This window comes from Aythya ferina (genome assembly GCF_964211825.1).
Source record: "Aythya ferina genome assembly, chromosome: 2".
Classification (NCBI taxonomy): domain Eukaryota; kingdom Metazoa; phylum Chordata; class Aves; order Anseriformes; family Anatidae; genus Aythya; species Aythya ferina.
In genome coordinates, this window is record NC_140297.1 from 15889651 (window position 1) to 15907877 (window position 18227).

The 18227-nt window shown below is 40.2% G+C and overlaps 1 protein-coding gene and 1 long non-coding RNA gene across 7 annotated transcripts in view; both read right to left on the reverse strand.

Annotated features, from left to right (window-relative positions):
- Positions 1-210: 210 nt before the first annotated feature.
- Positions 211-996, reverse strand: LOC311432826. 2 transcript variants are annotated; one of them, XR_014690363.1, is made up of 3 exons: positions 925-996; positions 656-760; positions 211-391 (listed from the first exon to the last, which is right to left on the reverse strand). It is a non-coding gene; the product is annotated as an uncharacterized lncRNA (long non-coding RNA). The 2 variants fall into 2 exon arrangements; XR_014690364.1 differs by having other exon boundaries at positions 211-440.
- A 4890-nt stretch (positions 997-5886) lies between these two features.
- The window catches only part of ZEB1 (zinc finger E-box binding homeobox 1), a 124724-nt gene continuing 112383 nt past the window's right edge, over positions 5887-18227 (reverse strand). For all 5 annotated transcript variants that reach the window (XM_084511313.1, XM_084511310.1, XM_084511311.1 and 2 more), the window contains 3 exons: positions 15263-17076; positions 13533-13713; positions 5887-8348 (listed from right to left, as the gene is read on the reverse strand). In XM_084511313.1, the coding sequence (XP_084367439.1) occupies positions 7810-8348; positions 13533-13713; positions 15263-17076 (2534 nt within the window). In that variant the 3' untranslated portion in view covers positions 5887-7809. The remainder of the gene's footprint in view (positions 8349-13532; positions 13714-15262; positions 17077-18227) is intronic.

Here is an 18227-nt window from a genome sequence, read left to right on the forward strand (position 1 = left end):
GGGGCCAGCAGGAGCATGTAGAGAATCAGCAACGCTATTATTATTCTTTTCCCTCCCTAGGAGTCACTGGTAGAACTTGAACTCCCCTCCAGACTGACAGCACGCTTGCCACTTTGCTTCTAGCAGCAATCCCCACATTAGTCCATGCAGGGAGCAAGAGAGGACAAAGATCGATGGTTTCTGAAAACAATTCTGGAAATAAATTGCTAGTGTCAACCTCCCATCTAGCCAAATGTTCCACCAGCACTTTTCTGGCACCTGATGGCCCCGAATCAGTCTCTTACTGTGTGCAGACGCAGTGTCTCTGCTGCTTGAGCTGAAGAACAGGATCCTTGGCTGCAGTGTAACAGGATAAGCTTGTCAAGTGGTAGAGCTGCTAAAGGGTGAGCCACTGAAAATCACAGAAAGGATCGACTTGTCGTATTCCTACAGAAAAAAACCTGCATGCCAAAGTAGAAAGCAGATGGCTTGGTCATTTTAGATACCCAGTTCAGTTCCCAACCATGCCTGAGTAACATTGTGCAAGCTATACCATCATACCTCAATTAATTTATTAGCTGTTTTTCCCTAGGCCAGGAAAACTGGCCTCACAACCAGTGTTGGAAAAGCTACAGGAACTGCAGTAAGACTCTTCACAGGGACAAATGCTAGATACCTTGTTCCTTGGTTTACGGAGGGCTTCTCCCTAAGCTTCAGGACATCTTAAGAGCACCTGACACATTAGATCGTCCTGGAGACCAGAATGCCAATACAAAGAAACCTGATAAAAAGACAATAAATAAATAAATAAATAAAATTCTAAGCACAATGCCATATTTTGGGGCACACGAGCCGCTAGTTTCAAGACTTTGTGATTTACAGGCTGAGGTGGCCCCAGGTGACGCAGGCTGGCACCTCCCCCAGAGCATGGCTGCTGGCTCCTACCAAAGGAATTCTTTGGCGCTGTCTAAACGAGGGAAAAAGCTGACTGGAGGTCAACTTAGTGAGCCTGTCTTGATTGAAAGCTCTGTTATCTCTGCAGCCACAGCTGCGATCGTTTGACCTGGTCAGGCTGTAACCATGACCACCCCAGCCAGCAGCTGCAGCAGCGAGCAGGAAGGTGCTGCTGGCAGCGCGACCAGCTCCAACCATCGAAGAGGTTAAACCTTCCTCCCCCTCGCTCTGATGCTTGCTGCTCACATGGACTCAAAATGAAGCATGTACAAGCGAGGCAGCTGTTCAGCTCCTGCTGTGGAGGGGAACAGTGACAGCACAGCCTTCAGCCTCAGCAAAAGGAATCAAGGCCTGCTGTCCATGTAAACATTTTGTGCTGATTCAATCAAGAGGGATAAAATAAAAATAAAAAGCTAAGTACCATTTTTGTGTATAGAGACATGAACTTACAAAGCTGTTTGGAGCCATTTTAATTTTCAGGATTTTGCATGATTGTCCAGTGAACACATTGCTTCAATTTTGTCCAACACATTTCATTCTTGCACACTGAATGATCAAAATACTCACTCCGTATCTTTGCAATAACTTACATGTAATTAAAACTAAGGGAAGTGCTTCACCAGCTACACATGGGAAGTTTCACTGGATTCAAGGGTTTCAGTGACATCCTTCAGCAGTCGGTCAGGAGTTGGCCTACAGAGAGAACCTGAAAAGACCAAAACAACACAGCCACTTGCAGCGCCGTCAGACCTGTGTCCTGTCCTAGGGCCCACGGTGTGGTAAAAGCGAGCAGACTTTCCAGGTAAAAGAGGAACAGAAATTCATGAGAAATGACACAAAGTCAGTGTAGATGCATATCATTTTTCTAAGGCTTTAACTCATTTATTCCCTTAATTCCTGAATTAACACATGATGGAAAGTTTGTGATTACAGCACAAATCCTAGTTTTCACAAAGATGAGCAAACCCAAGGACAGTCCCCGTTACAGAAAGGTTGAAATCTAAGATCAGAATCAGAATTTAAGACTCAACAGAAAAGACCAAAGTGGCATTCTTAATACATTTATGTCCCATTGTCCTCATCATTTTTGAAGACCTCTTGGCAGATGTCGGGGCATGGCCTTGGAGAACTTCACCTGCTTGTGGATGAACGCTACTCAATGTTCACATTCAGCATGCTATTAGGACCAAACCTTGCCATCAAAGTGCACCTTACATCAGCTCATTGCTTGTATGATTCCAACTATCAGTTTATTTTCTAATCACAGTGTAAAAGAAGAGCAGATCTTTTTGGTGAAACAATGGAATATATCATAATATATTGCATCCCCTAGAGACAACACATACATAACATGTATGAGAGGTGTAACAAACACAATTAAGAAGACTGTGTGGCAGATTAGTGACCAGACATCATGAAAGGGCAGAGGGATAAAACAGAAGGTGTAAATATTTGTTCACATTTAAAAGGCAACTTGATCATCATAACCTTTTTGTATTCATTTGCTCTGCAAAAATCAAACTGTGTGAATATTATTAGAACAATTGCCCAAGAAAAACATGAAGAATAAATGACAAAATACAGCCTCAGAAGATAGATACTGTAATATTGAATTTTCTTTATGAAATTCAGGTAGTTTCATAGTGACAATCAAACAAGCTATTCTGTCAAGGAAAGAGAAAAAAAATAGTTATGTAAGTACCAGAGTGTGAATTGCAAAACACTCACAATAAAACCTTCATCCAAACAAAGAGTTGTGTGCAGACATAAACTGTTGGTAAATAAATTTAAAGGAACGCACTTCCAAGAAGTGCTCAGGTCAGCAAATAATAACGTGCTTTTCTTTCTCCTCCTTCACTGCTCCAAAGCCATCTGCTACGTTCACTACTGCCTCCATGAGCAAAATGGACTTCTCTCATCTTCAGATCATTATCTTAACCTCTAATAGTCTTCTGTATGCTTAGGAAGTATTTCCACTACGGCCATTTCTACACTCCAGACTTCTATGCTGGTTTTGAGTGTGGATGCCTGATCTTCATTGCTTTGATGCTAACAGCCCCTAATGTAGCACTCTGCAGTGGTCAAACCCGTGCTGTTAGTGGTGCTGTGTTTTCTCTCTTGGAAATTTTTTGCTTTCAAGTGGCTGCTCAGTGTTGTGGCCACCACTGCCCTTGGCATACTTCGCCAGTGCCAGTATCAGCACCAAACCCAGTTTGCACAGACAAGACCTGTGGGATTACCTCCAAAAACTGCATTAGAATAACTGTACCTGAGGGTGTGAGCATAACACTTGGTTGCCCACTGAAGCCTTTTTTACTCAGTCTGTCTGAAGAATGCTGCTTTTTAGGAAAACTATGTCGCATTGTGGGCAAACACCATGGTCCACTCTTCTCAGACTAAAATTTAAAACACCTACTGAAGCGCGTGGGTGCTCTGAGATCAGACATACTAATAACATGTCTTGATATTTTTTTTTCTATGCACTAATTCATCTGATTATTTGTAATTCAATGTCATTTTCAAAAAGCTTTCAAGCCCATACATAAAAGATTGCTTAGCATTGCAATATTACTAACTGCACATATGGACACTCTACTTCAGATGACCCACAAGCAGACAGATGTGACTGTGGAGGATCTGAGCGAATGCTACCACTGGGATGCCATATGAATGCTACTAAAAACCAAGAAAGCAGTAACTTCTGCACATACCTTCTACTTTTCTCTGTAGCCTTAATTGTTTTTTCTTGCTCCTGCTTTCTGAGGATATCAGGGCATTCCCCATCCTAGGGCATGAAATCTAATAAATACTTCTCTAGCTTTCTTCCTATAGTTATTCTACAATATTTTTCCTGTTCTCAAGTTACTAGAAGACATAGAATACATGCTGTTGTAACAATTTTGCAACTGTACCTGTGTTTCTGAATCACAGCAATTAATTACAATCTAGAGTATTAAAATGCGTCATCAGCAGAACCAAACCCAAAACATCAGTGTCAGGTCAGTGCTATGTCCTATACTGCATTCAAAGGACACCTTTATTTGTCTCCCCTGACTGGTGACTGCTCTCGGCTTGCATAACTGAGATGAGCCACACATAGTGAGTACAGTGAAAAAGCAGGCACCCAGGGCAACTGATAGCTTTTTGTCTTCTGATCAAAGAAGAGGTCCTAAGACAATGAATTTTTATTGCAACAATATTCAGATCTCACTTCTCCTCTCCACTCTTTATTTAAAGCGCAGAAAACAAAGGCTCTTGCTTTCATGTTTTCTCGTGTGTGAAACTTAGTCTCCTTGAAACTGATTTGCCATTAACTTACACAAATCCATGTGCCTGCAGCTGGACTGCTTCTGGTGCCTTGGTGGACTCTTTCACCACTCGCTGGGCTGCCTCTGCCTTACCCAGCTATCAGCACTGCAGGCATCTCACCGACGGAGCTAGGAATAAAGTCCAGGTCTCCTACGCACCTCTGTGTTCCTGCTGAGTTTACCCTGCTAAATGAAGATGCATCACAGTTTTTGTTTTCCAGATGGATAATGAATGAAGTTACAAGGTGACAAACATCAGAGGCATCTCTCACTTTAACAGATGCGAAATTCAATACACCAATCCATTTTGAAGATAAAAATGTAAATAATGGTTTCACAGCCTAAGTAATGAATATAAATTTTCTTCTCCAAAGCGATGACGTTTCCTGAATCAAAACTGCTTGCACTTTGTTCTCTGTCCAAGCACAGTTTTCTCTTGCTTTATTTAAGGTTCTTGAAACCGAAGTTACTGGCCTTTCACATGTAGCTTTCACTTCCGTGAGCAACCTGGAATATATTCAAATTCTGTGTTCTACTAGTAAGGGCAGCACAAATATTCTTTCCACCCCATTTTCAACAAACGTCTCACCGGATTTATTGCTACAGACAAGTAAGATGTTCCTGAATTATGAAATAACTGCAAATCTCCATCTATAACCTTAATATAGGTTTAAAAAGGTACATTTATTTACCTACAGCTGAGCCAGTTTCACCTGTAAGAAATCCTGAACTACCCAATCAATTTATGTTTTAATAATAATTACAAGGCAACATTATTGATACAATACAAATATCAATTGTTTTCCAAACAGCTTTCTTACATCTACCTCATTGATACACTACTGAGTTAGGAAAAAGTGCAATATTTCATATACTGTACAGAAAAATACAAAAAAAGAGCATATTTAATATATTGGATAAACCTTTTATGTATATCAGTACTGAGGTAACAAGATTGAAAATTATTCAAAGCTTAGACATATGAATATAAATTAACTTATATGATTATTGTGTAAAAAAAACCAACAACATAACTGAAATCCCTATTTAGGGATCAATAAAGAGCAGAAATTTGTTTAAGTAACACTCTAAACTTTGCTTAAACTACAAAATATTGCAACAATGAATATGTAATACAACTTTCAAACCTTCATACTTACATTACTGAAGTAAGTAACGTACTTCATTACTTCAATTCACACTTCATTACTACAATTCATACTTACGTTACTTTACCTGCATCTGTAATGTTGGTGCCATATCTTTAAAAACTCAACAGCAAAACATACATCAACTTTTTCACTGGCTTATTGCTAACTCAAGAAAACAGTCATAGACTCACATTTTTTAAAAGCAATCTTATTTAAATAGAGCCTTAAAATGTGTATTATATAGATCAAGGAGGAAAAATTTACAAAAATATATGATTTGTTTTGAAGACTTAGTTGTTCTACTAACATTTGAAAAATCAAGAAATTAATGTAGCGATCCCTTTATGTGCACACAGTCAAACATTTCTTTCACTTATACGCTCCTTACATACAGTTGAAACCAGTATCTCTACTGAAACAAGAACCATGCCTGAGTAACGTCGCAGAAATAATTTAAAACAATTATTTTAAATTACCAGAATAATGACAGTAAGTCAGACTTGTTGACGCATTTTATTGTGAGATGGGGAGTCTGGTAAAAAACTAGAAAATGACCATGATGTAACAAGGAACTTAAAAATGAAGTTTCAGATTCGTAACATACATACATGAATACAGGAACAAATTGGCACAAAAATGTTAAACATTGTTCCCAACACTGTTTATAAGATTATTCTAATTTGGCTTACTAAGGAAATGAGAGTTTTATGGTTAGGCTAATCTCTTAATAAAACTGCAGAGCATCATGCTATTAGTCACACAGTGAATTTCAAAATTTAAGAGCTTTATATTAAAAACTGGGTAAAGGTAAAATGAATTGATTGCAATTGTAAAATTAATACATTCCCATTTTAATTCATCTGTTCTACAGTCCAAGGCAAGTATAAATGTTAACATAACACTGTTAAATCAAATCTCAATGCAAGAGAACCGATTGCATCTCTACTTTAAATCTTATCAACTTTCCAAATTTTCATACTAAAATATATTATTGTATTAATACAAACTACAGTATTATACACTACACTGTGTAATAAATAAAGAAATATAAAAATAAGACACATAAATATAAAAGTTTTCTAAAACTAAAAAGGTACATATGTCAGTAAGAAGGGTATTAATACTGCCAGGTTTGAAGACATACAGTACAAAATGTTGCACAGATCTATAAACTAAAAGAAATAAAATAATACTGATAGGTAAAAATCAGCTAACATTGTTAATAAATGGGGTCCATAATAACTAACATTTGAAAATACTTATGAGCCAGATAACATGTCATGTATGTGTCTGAAATTAAAGTAAACCAATAAAGCAATAAAGCAGATTAGAAAATTTCCCTTGTAATTATTGTAGAGAAATTCTGCAAGTCAGGTATTAACCCAAAATACCACCAAATAATTAAATAATGAAATATACCAGTGTTCTTACTTCTCTGATGGTTAAGTGTTTTTTCCCCATGATTAGAAGTTTGATACAAATCAACAAATGCTAGTTATTGTAGGCCACACATTGGATAAAGGCTGGTTAGAGCCTTCGTAATACTGATAAATGGCACTTACAGCACACAGGTCTTGCATAAGGCCAAAGGAGATACAAAGCTTCATATCATATCCTTCATATTGTTACTACATACTCAAAACACAATTACAAACACTGATTTTGACGACTTTGCTGTCCTTACCAGTATTAACACTGTTAGTCCCTGCAATCAGAACTCAACAACAATCTTTTCAACTACATTTTTAACCACATGAGTAAGAAACTTCAGTTCTTCTATCATCTGCTTTCTTAAGGCTAACAATACACTTTAAATGATAATATGCTCTACTACAACATCTAATGTTATAAACCGCTACCTTCTAGGTTGAATTTACAAAGGTAGCCAAGCACTGTTTGCAACTGCATTATAGGTTTCTGCAAAAGGGAATTCTGTAGTGCAGAAGTTCTCACATTTTAAAAACATAATAAAATACTGAAGCGGTTTTAGGAAATGTTTTGCCATAAAAAAAAAAAAATCATAAAAATCTCTCCCAATTGTACAGCTTAAAAATTAATCAACTCAAGAATGAAAATTAATACTGATAAAACAAACAATGCCAGATGCTTGTCTAATAAATCAGGTTTCCTACAACCTGTTAAATCTTTGCTTCCAGAGTCACTGTATTTTTCTAATCTGCTTCATGTTACAAACTTGTTCCTAACTTTGAAAACTGTGTGAAAAATTACTAAGTTTGAGGTTCAGGCACACCTGGATTTCTTTTTTTTTTTTCTTTTCTTTTTTTTATATATATATTTTTTTACACAGTAGTGAACAGAAATCACAGTATGCAGGCTACTGCGTTTCCATGAAAAGCATGTATAATATAGAATGAACTTCATTACCAATTTTTTTTCCTTATAGAAAAAACTATCATTTAAGCTTTATTTGTTTTTTCTTCTGACACCTGCCCATTATTCTGTATAACTTCTGTTTCTGCATTGCTTTCTTGATTTACAACTTCATCACTCTTGTTACCTTCAGTTTTCCCTTCTTCTTCTTCGTCCTCTACTTCTTGTAATTTTCTACATTCTTTTTCTTCCTGAAGTCCTTCTACCTCTTTTTCTTCCTCCTCCTCTTCCTCTTTTTCACTGTCTTCCTCTTCTTCCCTGGTTAGACTCTCTCTCTCATCCGAGTCGATCTGCGACGGAGATGCCCTGGCACCAACATGCTCAATATTTAGGACCTCCTGTCCCGTCTCTTCCTGCTCTGTGCTGTCACGCTCTTCTGCCTCTCGTTTGCAATAGGAGTAGCGATGATTCATGTGTTGAGAGTAAGACCCCGAGTGTGAAAAACGCTTTCCACATTTGTCACATTGGTAGGGTTTTTCCCCAGAATGCAGTCGCATGTGTTCGATCAAATGGTGTTTGTGTTTGAACGCTTTTTTACAGATTCCACACTCATGAGGTCTTTTACCTAGAATATAAAGCACAAACAATTGGACATTTTGTATTTAGCATTTTAAAAAATTGTACTGACACATTCATTATAAAATGCTGTTGGTGAATGTATTACCAACAATTAATAACTTTATTTAACAAGACATTCTGCTCCTAGTATGATCAGTCTGGGTATCCTGCATGAGGCCAAAGGATAAGAGTATAAGGGTATCTTGATACAATTACAAAGGTAATTTTTAAGCTTCTTAGGAAAACTAAGCCAAGGTGATCGGCTCCGGGGCAGATGCATTCTGCAGTGGAGAGGGGGATTGAGGTGGTCAGGGTTTTTTTTCGGCATCGAGGCTACTCGAGGCAGGACCCTTCAGGACCTGGCGGCTCTCTCCTGAAGACTCAATCCTTTCTGAGACCGACTCATGAGCCTGCCACAGCACAAGTGTCTCCTGCTACACAGAAGATAAAAGTTCCCTCATCCTGCCAGGCAGTAGGAGGGGACCTAGGCCAAGATGGGGAATGGAAGCAGGTTCCCGCTCGGGGTGGTAGGTGAGGCCTGTCCCTGCCCACCTCGCCTTCCCATTACCCTCATGTAACAGGTACAAGGCTCTAGAACACAACAGTCAGAACACTGATGTAGACAAAAGCCCGTCCCAGTTGGCGAGGGTGCCTCAGGCCAGGCAACCTACTCCCAGCATCACTACATCTTCTGTCAAGAAAGACAGAAGGGTTATCGTCATGGGGGACTCCCTTTGGAAAGGGACAGAGGGCCCGATATGCCAACCAGACCCAACCCACAGGGAAGTCTGTTGCCTCCCTAGGGCTCGGGTGAGAGATGTTGCTAGGAAAGTCACTCTCCGGGTATGGCCCACTGACTACTACCCGCTACTGTTTTTTCAGGCTGGTGATGACGAGGTAGCAAGGAGAAGTCCAAGAGCGATTGAAAGGGACTTTAGGGCTTTGGGGCCACTAGTTAAAGGTTCAGGGGCACAGGTTGTGTTTGCCTCTGTCCTTCCAATAGGGGGGATCGATGTTGACGAGCAGACTTGTCACATTAATATGTGGCTTTGGGACTGGTGCAACTGGCAAAACTTTGGGTTTTTCAATCATGGGAAAGTCTACACGACACCGGGCCTGCTGGCACCAGATGGGATGCGCCTCTGTCAGGGCAGGAAAAGGATTTTTGCTTAGGAGTTAGTGGGGCTGATAGACAGGGCCTTAAACTAGAGTTGAAGGGGGAAGGGGATAAAACCAGGCCCGACGGTGATGAGCTAAGGGATGGTGCACTAGAATAAGAGGGACTGCATGCTAGTGAGGTCCTTTGGTCAGCTCCACAAAGTGCTGTGTGAAGGGAGGCACATTTGAAGTGCTTCTACACAAACACATGCAGTATGAGGAATAAAATGGACGAGCTAGAAGTCTTGGCCCAGTCCCACATCATTGGCATAAGCGAAACCTGGTGGGATGAGTCCTGGTGTGCTGCAATAGATGGCTACAGGCTCTTCAGGAGGGATAGGCAGGGTAGGCGAGGCAGCGGGGTGGTGATGTATGTGAAGCAGGGGCTGGACTGTGTGGAACTTCAAGTTGGTGGTGGCAAAGTTGAGAGCCTCCAGTAAGGACTAAGGGACGAACAAATAAAGGGGATGTCACTGTAGGACTCTACTGCAGACCACCTGGCCAGGATGACAAAGCTGATGAGTTATTCTTTGCAGAACTAAGAGATGCCTTGAGATCAACTTCCCTTGTCCTTATGGGGGACTTCAACTTGCCAGATGTCAACTGGAATCACTACACAGCTGACACGAGCAAGTCCAGGAGGCTGCTAAAGCACCTAGATGATAACTTCTTGGTGCAGGTGCTAAGGGAGCCAACTAAGAAAGGCGCTCTCCTAGATCTGTTGCTGGAGAAAAGAGAGGGTCTTGTGGGACCGTGGCAACTGGCGGCCGTCTTGGTCATAGTGACCATGAAGTGGTTGAGCTAAAAACTTTTGGTGACAGAAGGAAAACTGCTACCAAAACTTCAGCCCTGGATATGGGGAAGGCAGACTTCAGGCTGCTCAGGGAACTAGTTAGCAAGGTCCCCTGCTTTTGAAGGCATTGGCGTTCATCAGTGCTGGTCAGTCTTTAAGCACTGCCTCCTCAAAGCACAGGACCAGGCAATTCCAAAATATCAGAAGGCAGGCAGGCAGGGCAGAAGGCCGGCCTGGCTGACCAGGGATCTTCTACTGGAGCTTAGGCAGAAAGTATATGGCTGCTGGAAGAAGGGTCAGACAATGTGGAAGGAATACAGGGACACTGTTCGCGTTTGTAGGGAGAAAATTCATGTGGCCAAAGCCCAATCAGAGCTGAAGCTGGCCAGGTCTGTGGGAGACAATAAACAGCTTTTTTTTTTAGGTATGTGAACAGAAAAAGGAGGACCAAAGAAAACATAGGTCCACTACTTGATGGGGAGAGCTGGCTGATGTCATTGTGGGACCTCTCTCAATTATTTTTCAACAATCTTGGGAATCTGGAGAGGTCCCAGTAGACTGGAAGCTGGCAAATGTTGTACCAATTTTCAACAAGAGCAAGAAAGAAGACCCTGGCAATTACAGGCCTGTCAGTCTCATGTCAGTGCCTGGTAAAATTATGGAGATGATCCTTGAAGATATTGAAGTGCACCTGGGAGACAATGCAGTCATTGGTCCCAGCCAACATGGGTTCACGAGGCGTAGGTCCTGCCTAACAAATTTTATTTCCTTTTCTGATAAGATCACCCATCTAGTTGACCAAGGGAAACCAGCTGATGTGATCTTTTTGGATTTCAGTAAAGCTTTTGACACAGTTTCCCATAGGATCCTACTGTATGAAATGCCCAGCATACAGCTAAACAAAAACACCATCTGATGAGTGAGCAATTGGCTGACAGGCAGGGCTCAAAGGGTTGTGGTAAATGGCTGGCTGGCGGATGGTCACCAGTGGGGTCCTCCAAGGCTCCGTTTTAGGGCCAGCCCTCTTCAATGTTTTTATAAATGATTTGAATGTAGGACTAGAAGGTGTTCTGAGCAAATTTGCTGATGACACTAAACTTGGAGGAGTTGTGGACTCTGTTGAGGGTGGAAAGGCCTTGCAGAGAGATCTGGACAGATTGGAGAGCAGGGCGAACCACATGAAGCTTAACAAGAGCAAGAGCTGGGTCCTGCACCTGGGACCGGGCAACCCTGGCTATACGTACAGACTGGGCGATGAGATGTTGGAGAGCAGCCCCACAGAGAGGGATCTGGGGGTTGTGGTAGACAGCAAGTTGAATATGAGCCAGCAGTGTGCCCTGGCAGCCAGGATGGCCAACAGTATCCTGGGATGCATCAAGCACAGCATCACTAGTCGGTCGAGGGAAGTGATTGTCCCGCTCTACTCTGCACTGGTGCGGCCTCACCTCAATTACTGTGTGCCGTTCTGGGCACCACAGTACAAAAAGGATGTAAAACTGAGTGGAGGGGCAGGCACTGATCTGTTCTCTTTAGTTACCAGGACATACGGTAACGGTGTCAAGCCGACGCAGGGGAGGTTTAGGCTGGACATCAGGAAGAGGTTCTTCACTGAGAGGGTGCTCGCACACTGCAACAGGTTCCCCAGGGAAGTAGTCACTGCACCAAGCCTGTCAGAGTTTAAGAAGCATTTGGACTGTGCACTTTGTCACATGGTCTGAAATTTTGGGTAGACCTGTGTGATGCCAGGAGTTGGACTCGATGATCCTTTCCAACTTGGGATATTCTATGATTCTATAATTCTATGAAAACTAACATAAAAGGATATTCTCAGATTCAATTTTGAGCACAAAAAATGAATATAAATAGATTAGAAAATGAGGAATACTTCTTGCATTAAATGTTATTCAGACTCAAAACCATTTTAACACATCTCCATCGATGGAAATTTTAAATCAACTAAGCTTTTATGTTAACTTTTGTGCACCAGTCCTTGTAGCATGTCATAGGTAAAAGGAAAACTATTCTAAAATATTCTCTGGCACAGATGGGTATCTTACATATAAAACTTGCTTCCAGTATATCAACTGGAAAAAAATCTGCTTTCTTTGACTGAGTTCTTTTTCTGCTCTTTTTTCCAGCTTTCTACTTGCCTCTCTACTACTTGCCTTTCTGCTGCTGTTTTTAGAGACTCTTTTAAAGGCAGCACGGACCTAGTTATGTTATTTTGATTTCAACACTCAAAGTTGTTAGGCAAAACAACTTTGCACAGCTTTCACCCAGACATAAAAAAATACAGACAATGAGACAGCAGTTTTCTGGTCGCGCTCCCTGTCAAATTATGTCAAACAAGCAGCATTTCTGAACTCAACATTTAATTTAAAAGCAGAACAGAAAGCAAAATTGTGTTATGAAAGGGAGAAGTTAAGAGTCTCAGAGCAGGGAAGGTATGAAAATAGAAGATATCTTAACAAACACAACTTGGGAAACTTGATCAAATGTTAAAGACAAAGGGGAGCATTTTATCTTTTTAATTCTGTGTTTAAGTACAATGAACTAAATACTTAATATGCAGAAAGACAATATAGGCACTTAACCAGGAGGAAAAGAGATTTTTGAAGACATCACTGAAATAAGACAGCAACACTTACTCAAAAAAAAAAAAAAAAGACTAAGGATAGCAGAAGTGGAGCTAAAAGGAACAATTATGAAAAATTAGAAATAAAAATGAAAGCCACAAAGGTTTTCCTTTGGGGTTAGATTCTACATATCATGAACGTCTATTAACTTCAGATAACTACAAATTTGGCTTACTTTGAGAATCCTTTGTAGCCTGGCTGGCTTTCATGTGACGTATCACACACATATACGGCCCTTTTCTAATAAATAAATAATATATGTACATATATTCTTTCTTAATTTAAAACCAGACAAAGTAAATTAGACATAATAAGTCCTTGACTATAGATTGTGGTGTGCAGATGATTGTCCATGAGCCAGATGGAAGAAAATCCCCATTTTTCTATTCAGGGTTTAGATCTTGCAAATTTAAGAAACATAGAACTACAGTTCTGTGAAACAAATTTACAAAACATGGATTTCTAAAGAAGTCTGGGCACAGATGGTAATAAGGACTATTATACTTCTCTTACAACATTTTCTGTGAACTGAATTCCAGTTGAGCTTATCAGTTACCCACAAGCAATAAAATAATGATCTGCAACTGCATATCCTAGTACGTACCTGTGTGTTCATACTTATGTCTCAATAATGAACTGCTCTTCTGGAATATTTTGTCACATAAATCACATGCATACATCCCATTTTCTGTCTTTCTCATCTTTTTCTTTGGGGGTGTTGAATCAGAATCATTTTGATCTTCTACGTTCGATACTCCTTCTGAGCTAGTGTCTTGCCTTTCATCCTTAAGAAAAATTACAAAAAAAAGGTTGAGTTCAATAAAAAAATGCACTAATGCAGCACACGATTTATAAAATGTAAGCTGAAGCCACACAGTTATTTTCATTCCATCCAGTAAGTGGCCAAACAAAATTGTTTAGACTTAAACTGTCAAAAAAAATCTTTCACTGCACCTATCTGCACTGCAGTCCTTGCCATCATCCAGATGCAGAATTCTCAGGTCGAATGACTGTAATCATATCCAAACCTGATTGTTGGCCAGGTCTAGGCTACACTGGCTCATCATATTTTAAGGCCCCTAAAATACATGCAATGTTACGAAGGAAAGGATTATAGAGCTGTAAAATACCTTAAGAAGTGTTAGGAAGGTAAAAGAGCCCATTAGATGCCGAGCTGCATTTTTGAATGAATGTTTGTCCCCTATATTTTGCTACTTCACAGGTTCTATGGAAGATTTTTTGGCAAAGTTATCAAAAAAGCTATTTATCATTTGAATTTACATAACTGACCATCCTTCTCCTCATAAATCTAACAAAAATCTAGTTTAAACAAGATACAGGGGATTTCAAATGTTTTATTAACAAAAAGTTGTCCATACATTGTAACTGTAGCCTATTCCTAAGCATTTCAAGTGTTAAAGCTCACCTGTAAGTAGCATAGTATTTTCTACTGATAGTATCACAACATTCACAATTAATTTTGTTGTGTATTATCAAATCTGAGTATTAAAATGTACATATTAGCTGCCTCATATTTTTGAGGTTTCCTAAACTCTAACACGTAAGCAGCCCTGTCAATCTTCGTGGCTCCCCAGTCTCTGGCTATACAGCAACCTGTATAAAATGCTGAATGGCCAATTTCTAAGATTTAATTAGAAATGCTAAGTCTCTATGTAAGTCAGTTCAGTTCTGCTTGTCTCTACCTCCATATACATTGGTATCTCTCAGCCCAAAATCTAACCCTGGTTAGATCACATCTAGAGGTACCCAGGGAGGAACCGATCAGGGTACAGGAGTGGTGCACGACGAAGGTAATACCTACCCTACTTCCATTTGAAAATGCTTCGGAATTTTGTTTAAAGTGCCATTATTGTGAAGGATGAATTCAGCTACTCTGCAAGCTAAGAAAGCACAGCAGAGTGAAAAGAATAGCGAGAACTTACAAATGGTTTATTTTCTGGATGTGGGGAAAGAGGAGATAAGGAATCTAAGCCACGGCTTTACCTCGGTTTTTGATCAGGAGAACTAAACTGTCTTTAAAATACTGAGCACTACTGTTCAAGAAGACACTTCTGAATGGCACAATTTAGTGAGGAATTGACTTGTCCATGCACAGAACTAGACTGCAGCTGTCAGTCTAGACTCCAGCTGACCGAGCTGACTAGCTTTGCAAAGGTGTTAATGGTGACGTCTGTTACCTGTTAACAGTCAAACCGAATAAACGGGACAGTTTGTGTTTACATTTTATTTAATTTAACATTTTTCTATTAGTTTAGTACGGGTACAGAATGAACACATCACATACAGTGCAGAGGAACACATAGACTTCAGTACCTGACTTCCATTGGCTTGTTGGGTCTGTTTTGGTGGTGTTTCCTGAACTGCAGGACTAACTGTAGTAGAGTATGTATAAGCCACCTGGGGAATCAAAATGGTTTGCTTATTGGCAGCGAGAGCTCTCAAGCATGGAACACTGTTCTGGTCAGCAATGGCAACAATTGTAGGTAACTGGGCAGTGACTGTAGGTATAGCAATATTTATGGGATTGGCACTTGGTGGGATTACATTTACAATAGGATCAGAGTCTGTAATACTGTTGTCCTTTTGTGGTTCTTTTTTTGCACAAGTTAAGTTCAAAGGTTCTTCTTGGACAGAATAAACACTGTTCTGGTAAACACTAGTTATGGTAGATCTTTCCAATAGTTCTCCATGTTGCTTTGGTAGCGAAAGGTCAAGAGGTTCAATTTGTGGCTCTTCTTGTACACCCTCTGCCGTGTACGTATAACCCTGTGAATTTCGTGATGAAGAAAGGTTTAGTGGCGATGGGGATGGCGTGCTACTGCGTGAACCATTCAGAGTTGATCCCCCTGATGAAGTCTGAGATTTTGTTTTATCGGCCGGATTTTCTGAATTACTTGTACTGTTCTGGGGTTCACTCACATTTGTAGTTGCTGCTTGATCATCGTTATCTGCGGGGCTGCTTACTTTAGCTTGTTCGGGAGAAGATGGTCCAGAAGACTGCACAGAAATTTGTCCAGCTTGCATTTTTTCAAACCACTTTTTTACCACATCCAGTGGTAGGTTTACTGAATCGGCTATTTTTGAAAGCTCTTCTGCGCTTGGTTGTGCATTTAATGCATAATACGCTTTTAGGAGCGATAAAAGGTTCTTTAAAGGTGGCTGACCAGGAGACAAGTTGTTCTCCCCAGTTTCTGATGGGGCAGGGGAGTCAGGCTTCTCAGCTTCTGTTTCACTGGATTGAGGAAGCTGAGGAGGATTTTTCGTTTCATAGTGCTTTAATTCTTGAAGTGCATTAAGATCTCCTGGACAGTCATCACAAAGAAGACAAGTGCTATCATTGGTCTCTCCTTCAAAGTTCTTATCTTTCTCAGACTTCACCGTAAGATCTTCTGGTAATTTTTCATTTTTGCAACTGTTTGCAGGAACAGAGTGTTCTTTTTTTAGATTTTGTGGAACAACCTGAAGTTGGCTTGGCTGCTCCAAGCTGTAGTTGATGATAATTTTGGTTGTCCCATCTTGGTCAACCAAAGGAAGACTGATAGCTGAAATGAGGGAATGGCCAGCTTGTTGTATAGATGCATTGCTGATTGTTTCTTGTTCTTTGGATGCAAGACTAGCGTGATTGTTTTCCAATACTTGCCTTATTACATTACCATCCACTGCCACTTTAAGTACATTTTGAATGTCACTTAAGTTGATGCTTATGGGAGACACCAGACCTACTGTTGGTAGAACAACAGCTTGCACCACACCCTGAGGAGAACTGGTTGCCTGCAATGGGCTACCACCACTAAAAACCCCATTCTGCAAAGGGGTCGAACAATTAATTCCTGAAGCAACCACTATGGGCTTGAATTCATAATCCACAGGTTCAGTTTTAATTTGGTTAACAGGAAGTTGCTCTTGCAAGGGTTTGTTTTCCATCTTTTGTCGTATCTGTGGTCTTGCTGGGCTACCGGGTGATGCAGAAAGGGAAGGGGAGGAGCACTGAGACGTCTTGAGCCCTGTCCGAGCTCGACCATTCACGGGCATCAAACCAATACACTTCTTACTGCTTATGTGTGAGCTGTATGAACCAGAATGGGAAAAACGTTTCTTGCAGTTTGGGCACTCATATGGCTTCTCTCCTAAAGATAAAAAAAAGAAGAAAAAAGTGCATGCAATGTTTCATCAGGTTACAGTGCAACTTTATCAAGCACAGTAAACAGAAAAGAATACACCAAAATTAGCTCTCAAAGAGTCCTACAGAAAAAAATCCTTTACAGTGAACTGAACACCAAAAGCTATTATGTCATCTCTAGCTCTGATTCTAGGGTCTCTGATAAGTTCAACTGTGGTCAAGTAGTAGACAAAGGATGGCACCCACATGACCATGATACATTCTGGTATTTCCCAGTAACTGCCTACAGATCACATGAATGAGTCTACACGATACTTGCAGATTTCATTAAACTCCATTCCAGCAGCAATATTACTAATGTCAGAAGCAGCATTAAACAATTCAGAATGGAAAAAAAAAGCAGAATATGTTTAACCAAAGAAAAACACAAATGGCAAAAATGTAAATCATAATTAAATAAGGAGCTGCATTTTACTGCAGCAAATACAAATACAAAATATCTGTATTTTCCTGTAATGCTCATCAGCTGAATATAAACAAGCAAAGTTTAGGTAAAGGGAAACCAGAACCAGGCATAAGACCAATGTCTGTTTGCCTTCAGAGATGAGTATCAGGTTAAATGGTCAGGAAGATGCATACAAATATGCAATCGTTACACCCACAGAGTTGACTTTTCAGGGTATATGTGTTACAGAGGAAAAGGAAAGAGCCAGAACAGCTGGCTTTCTTCAGAATGAAAACTGCGTTGGCTGAAGCCTTCTCATGCACAGACAAGATGCCAGTACTCTGTGGAAATGAAATGAATTTGATGTTTGCTGAGGGAAGACTTCTGAGTAAGGTGCTCTTAATTGCTATTATTATGGCCGAGCAACCAATAAGGAGGGAAAAGATGGCCTAACACCCTGTTTTCAGACTTACTGTTAGTGGGTACATTTGGGTTAAAGAGAGAAAATAAGAAGCTCTTCTGAGTGACCAGAGTATACTTATTATATAACATAATGAATATTAATATACGATACTACATGTTAATTTATTACAAATTGAAACTGTTGTGACAGTGTATCACAATTTCAGACCTGTGTCTTAAGGCTATTTTAACATCACCATTGTGGAATGATGAAAATCACAGCCACAGGAGGAAGCACAGTTGTTATGTCC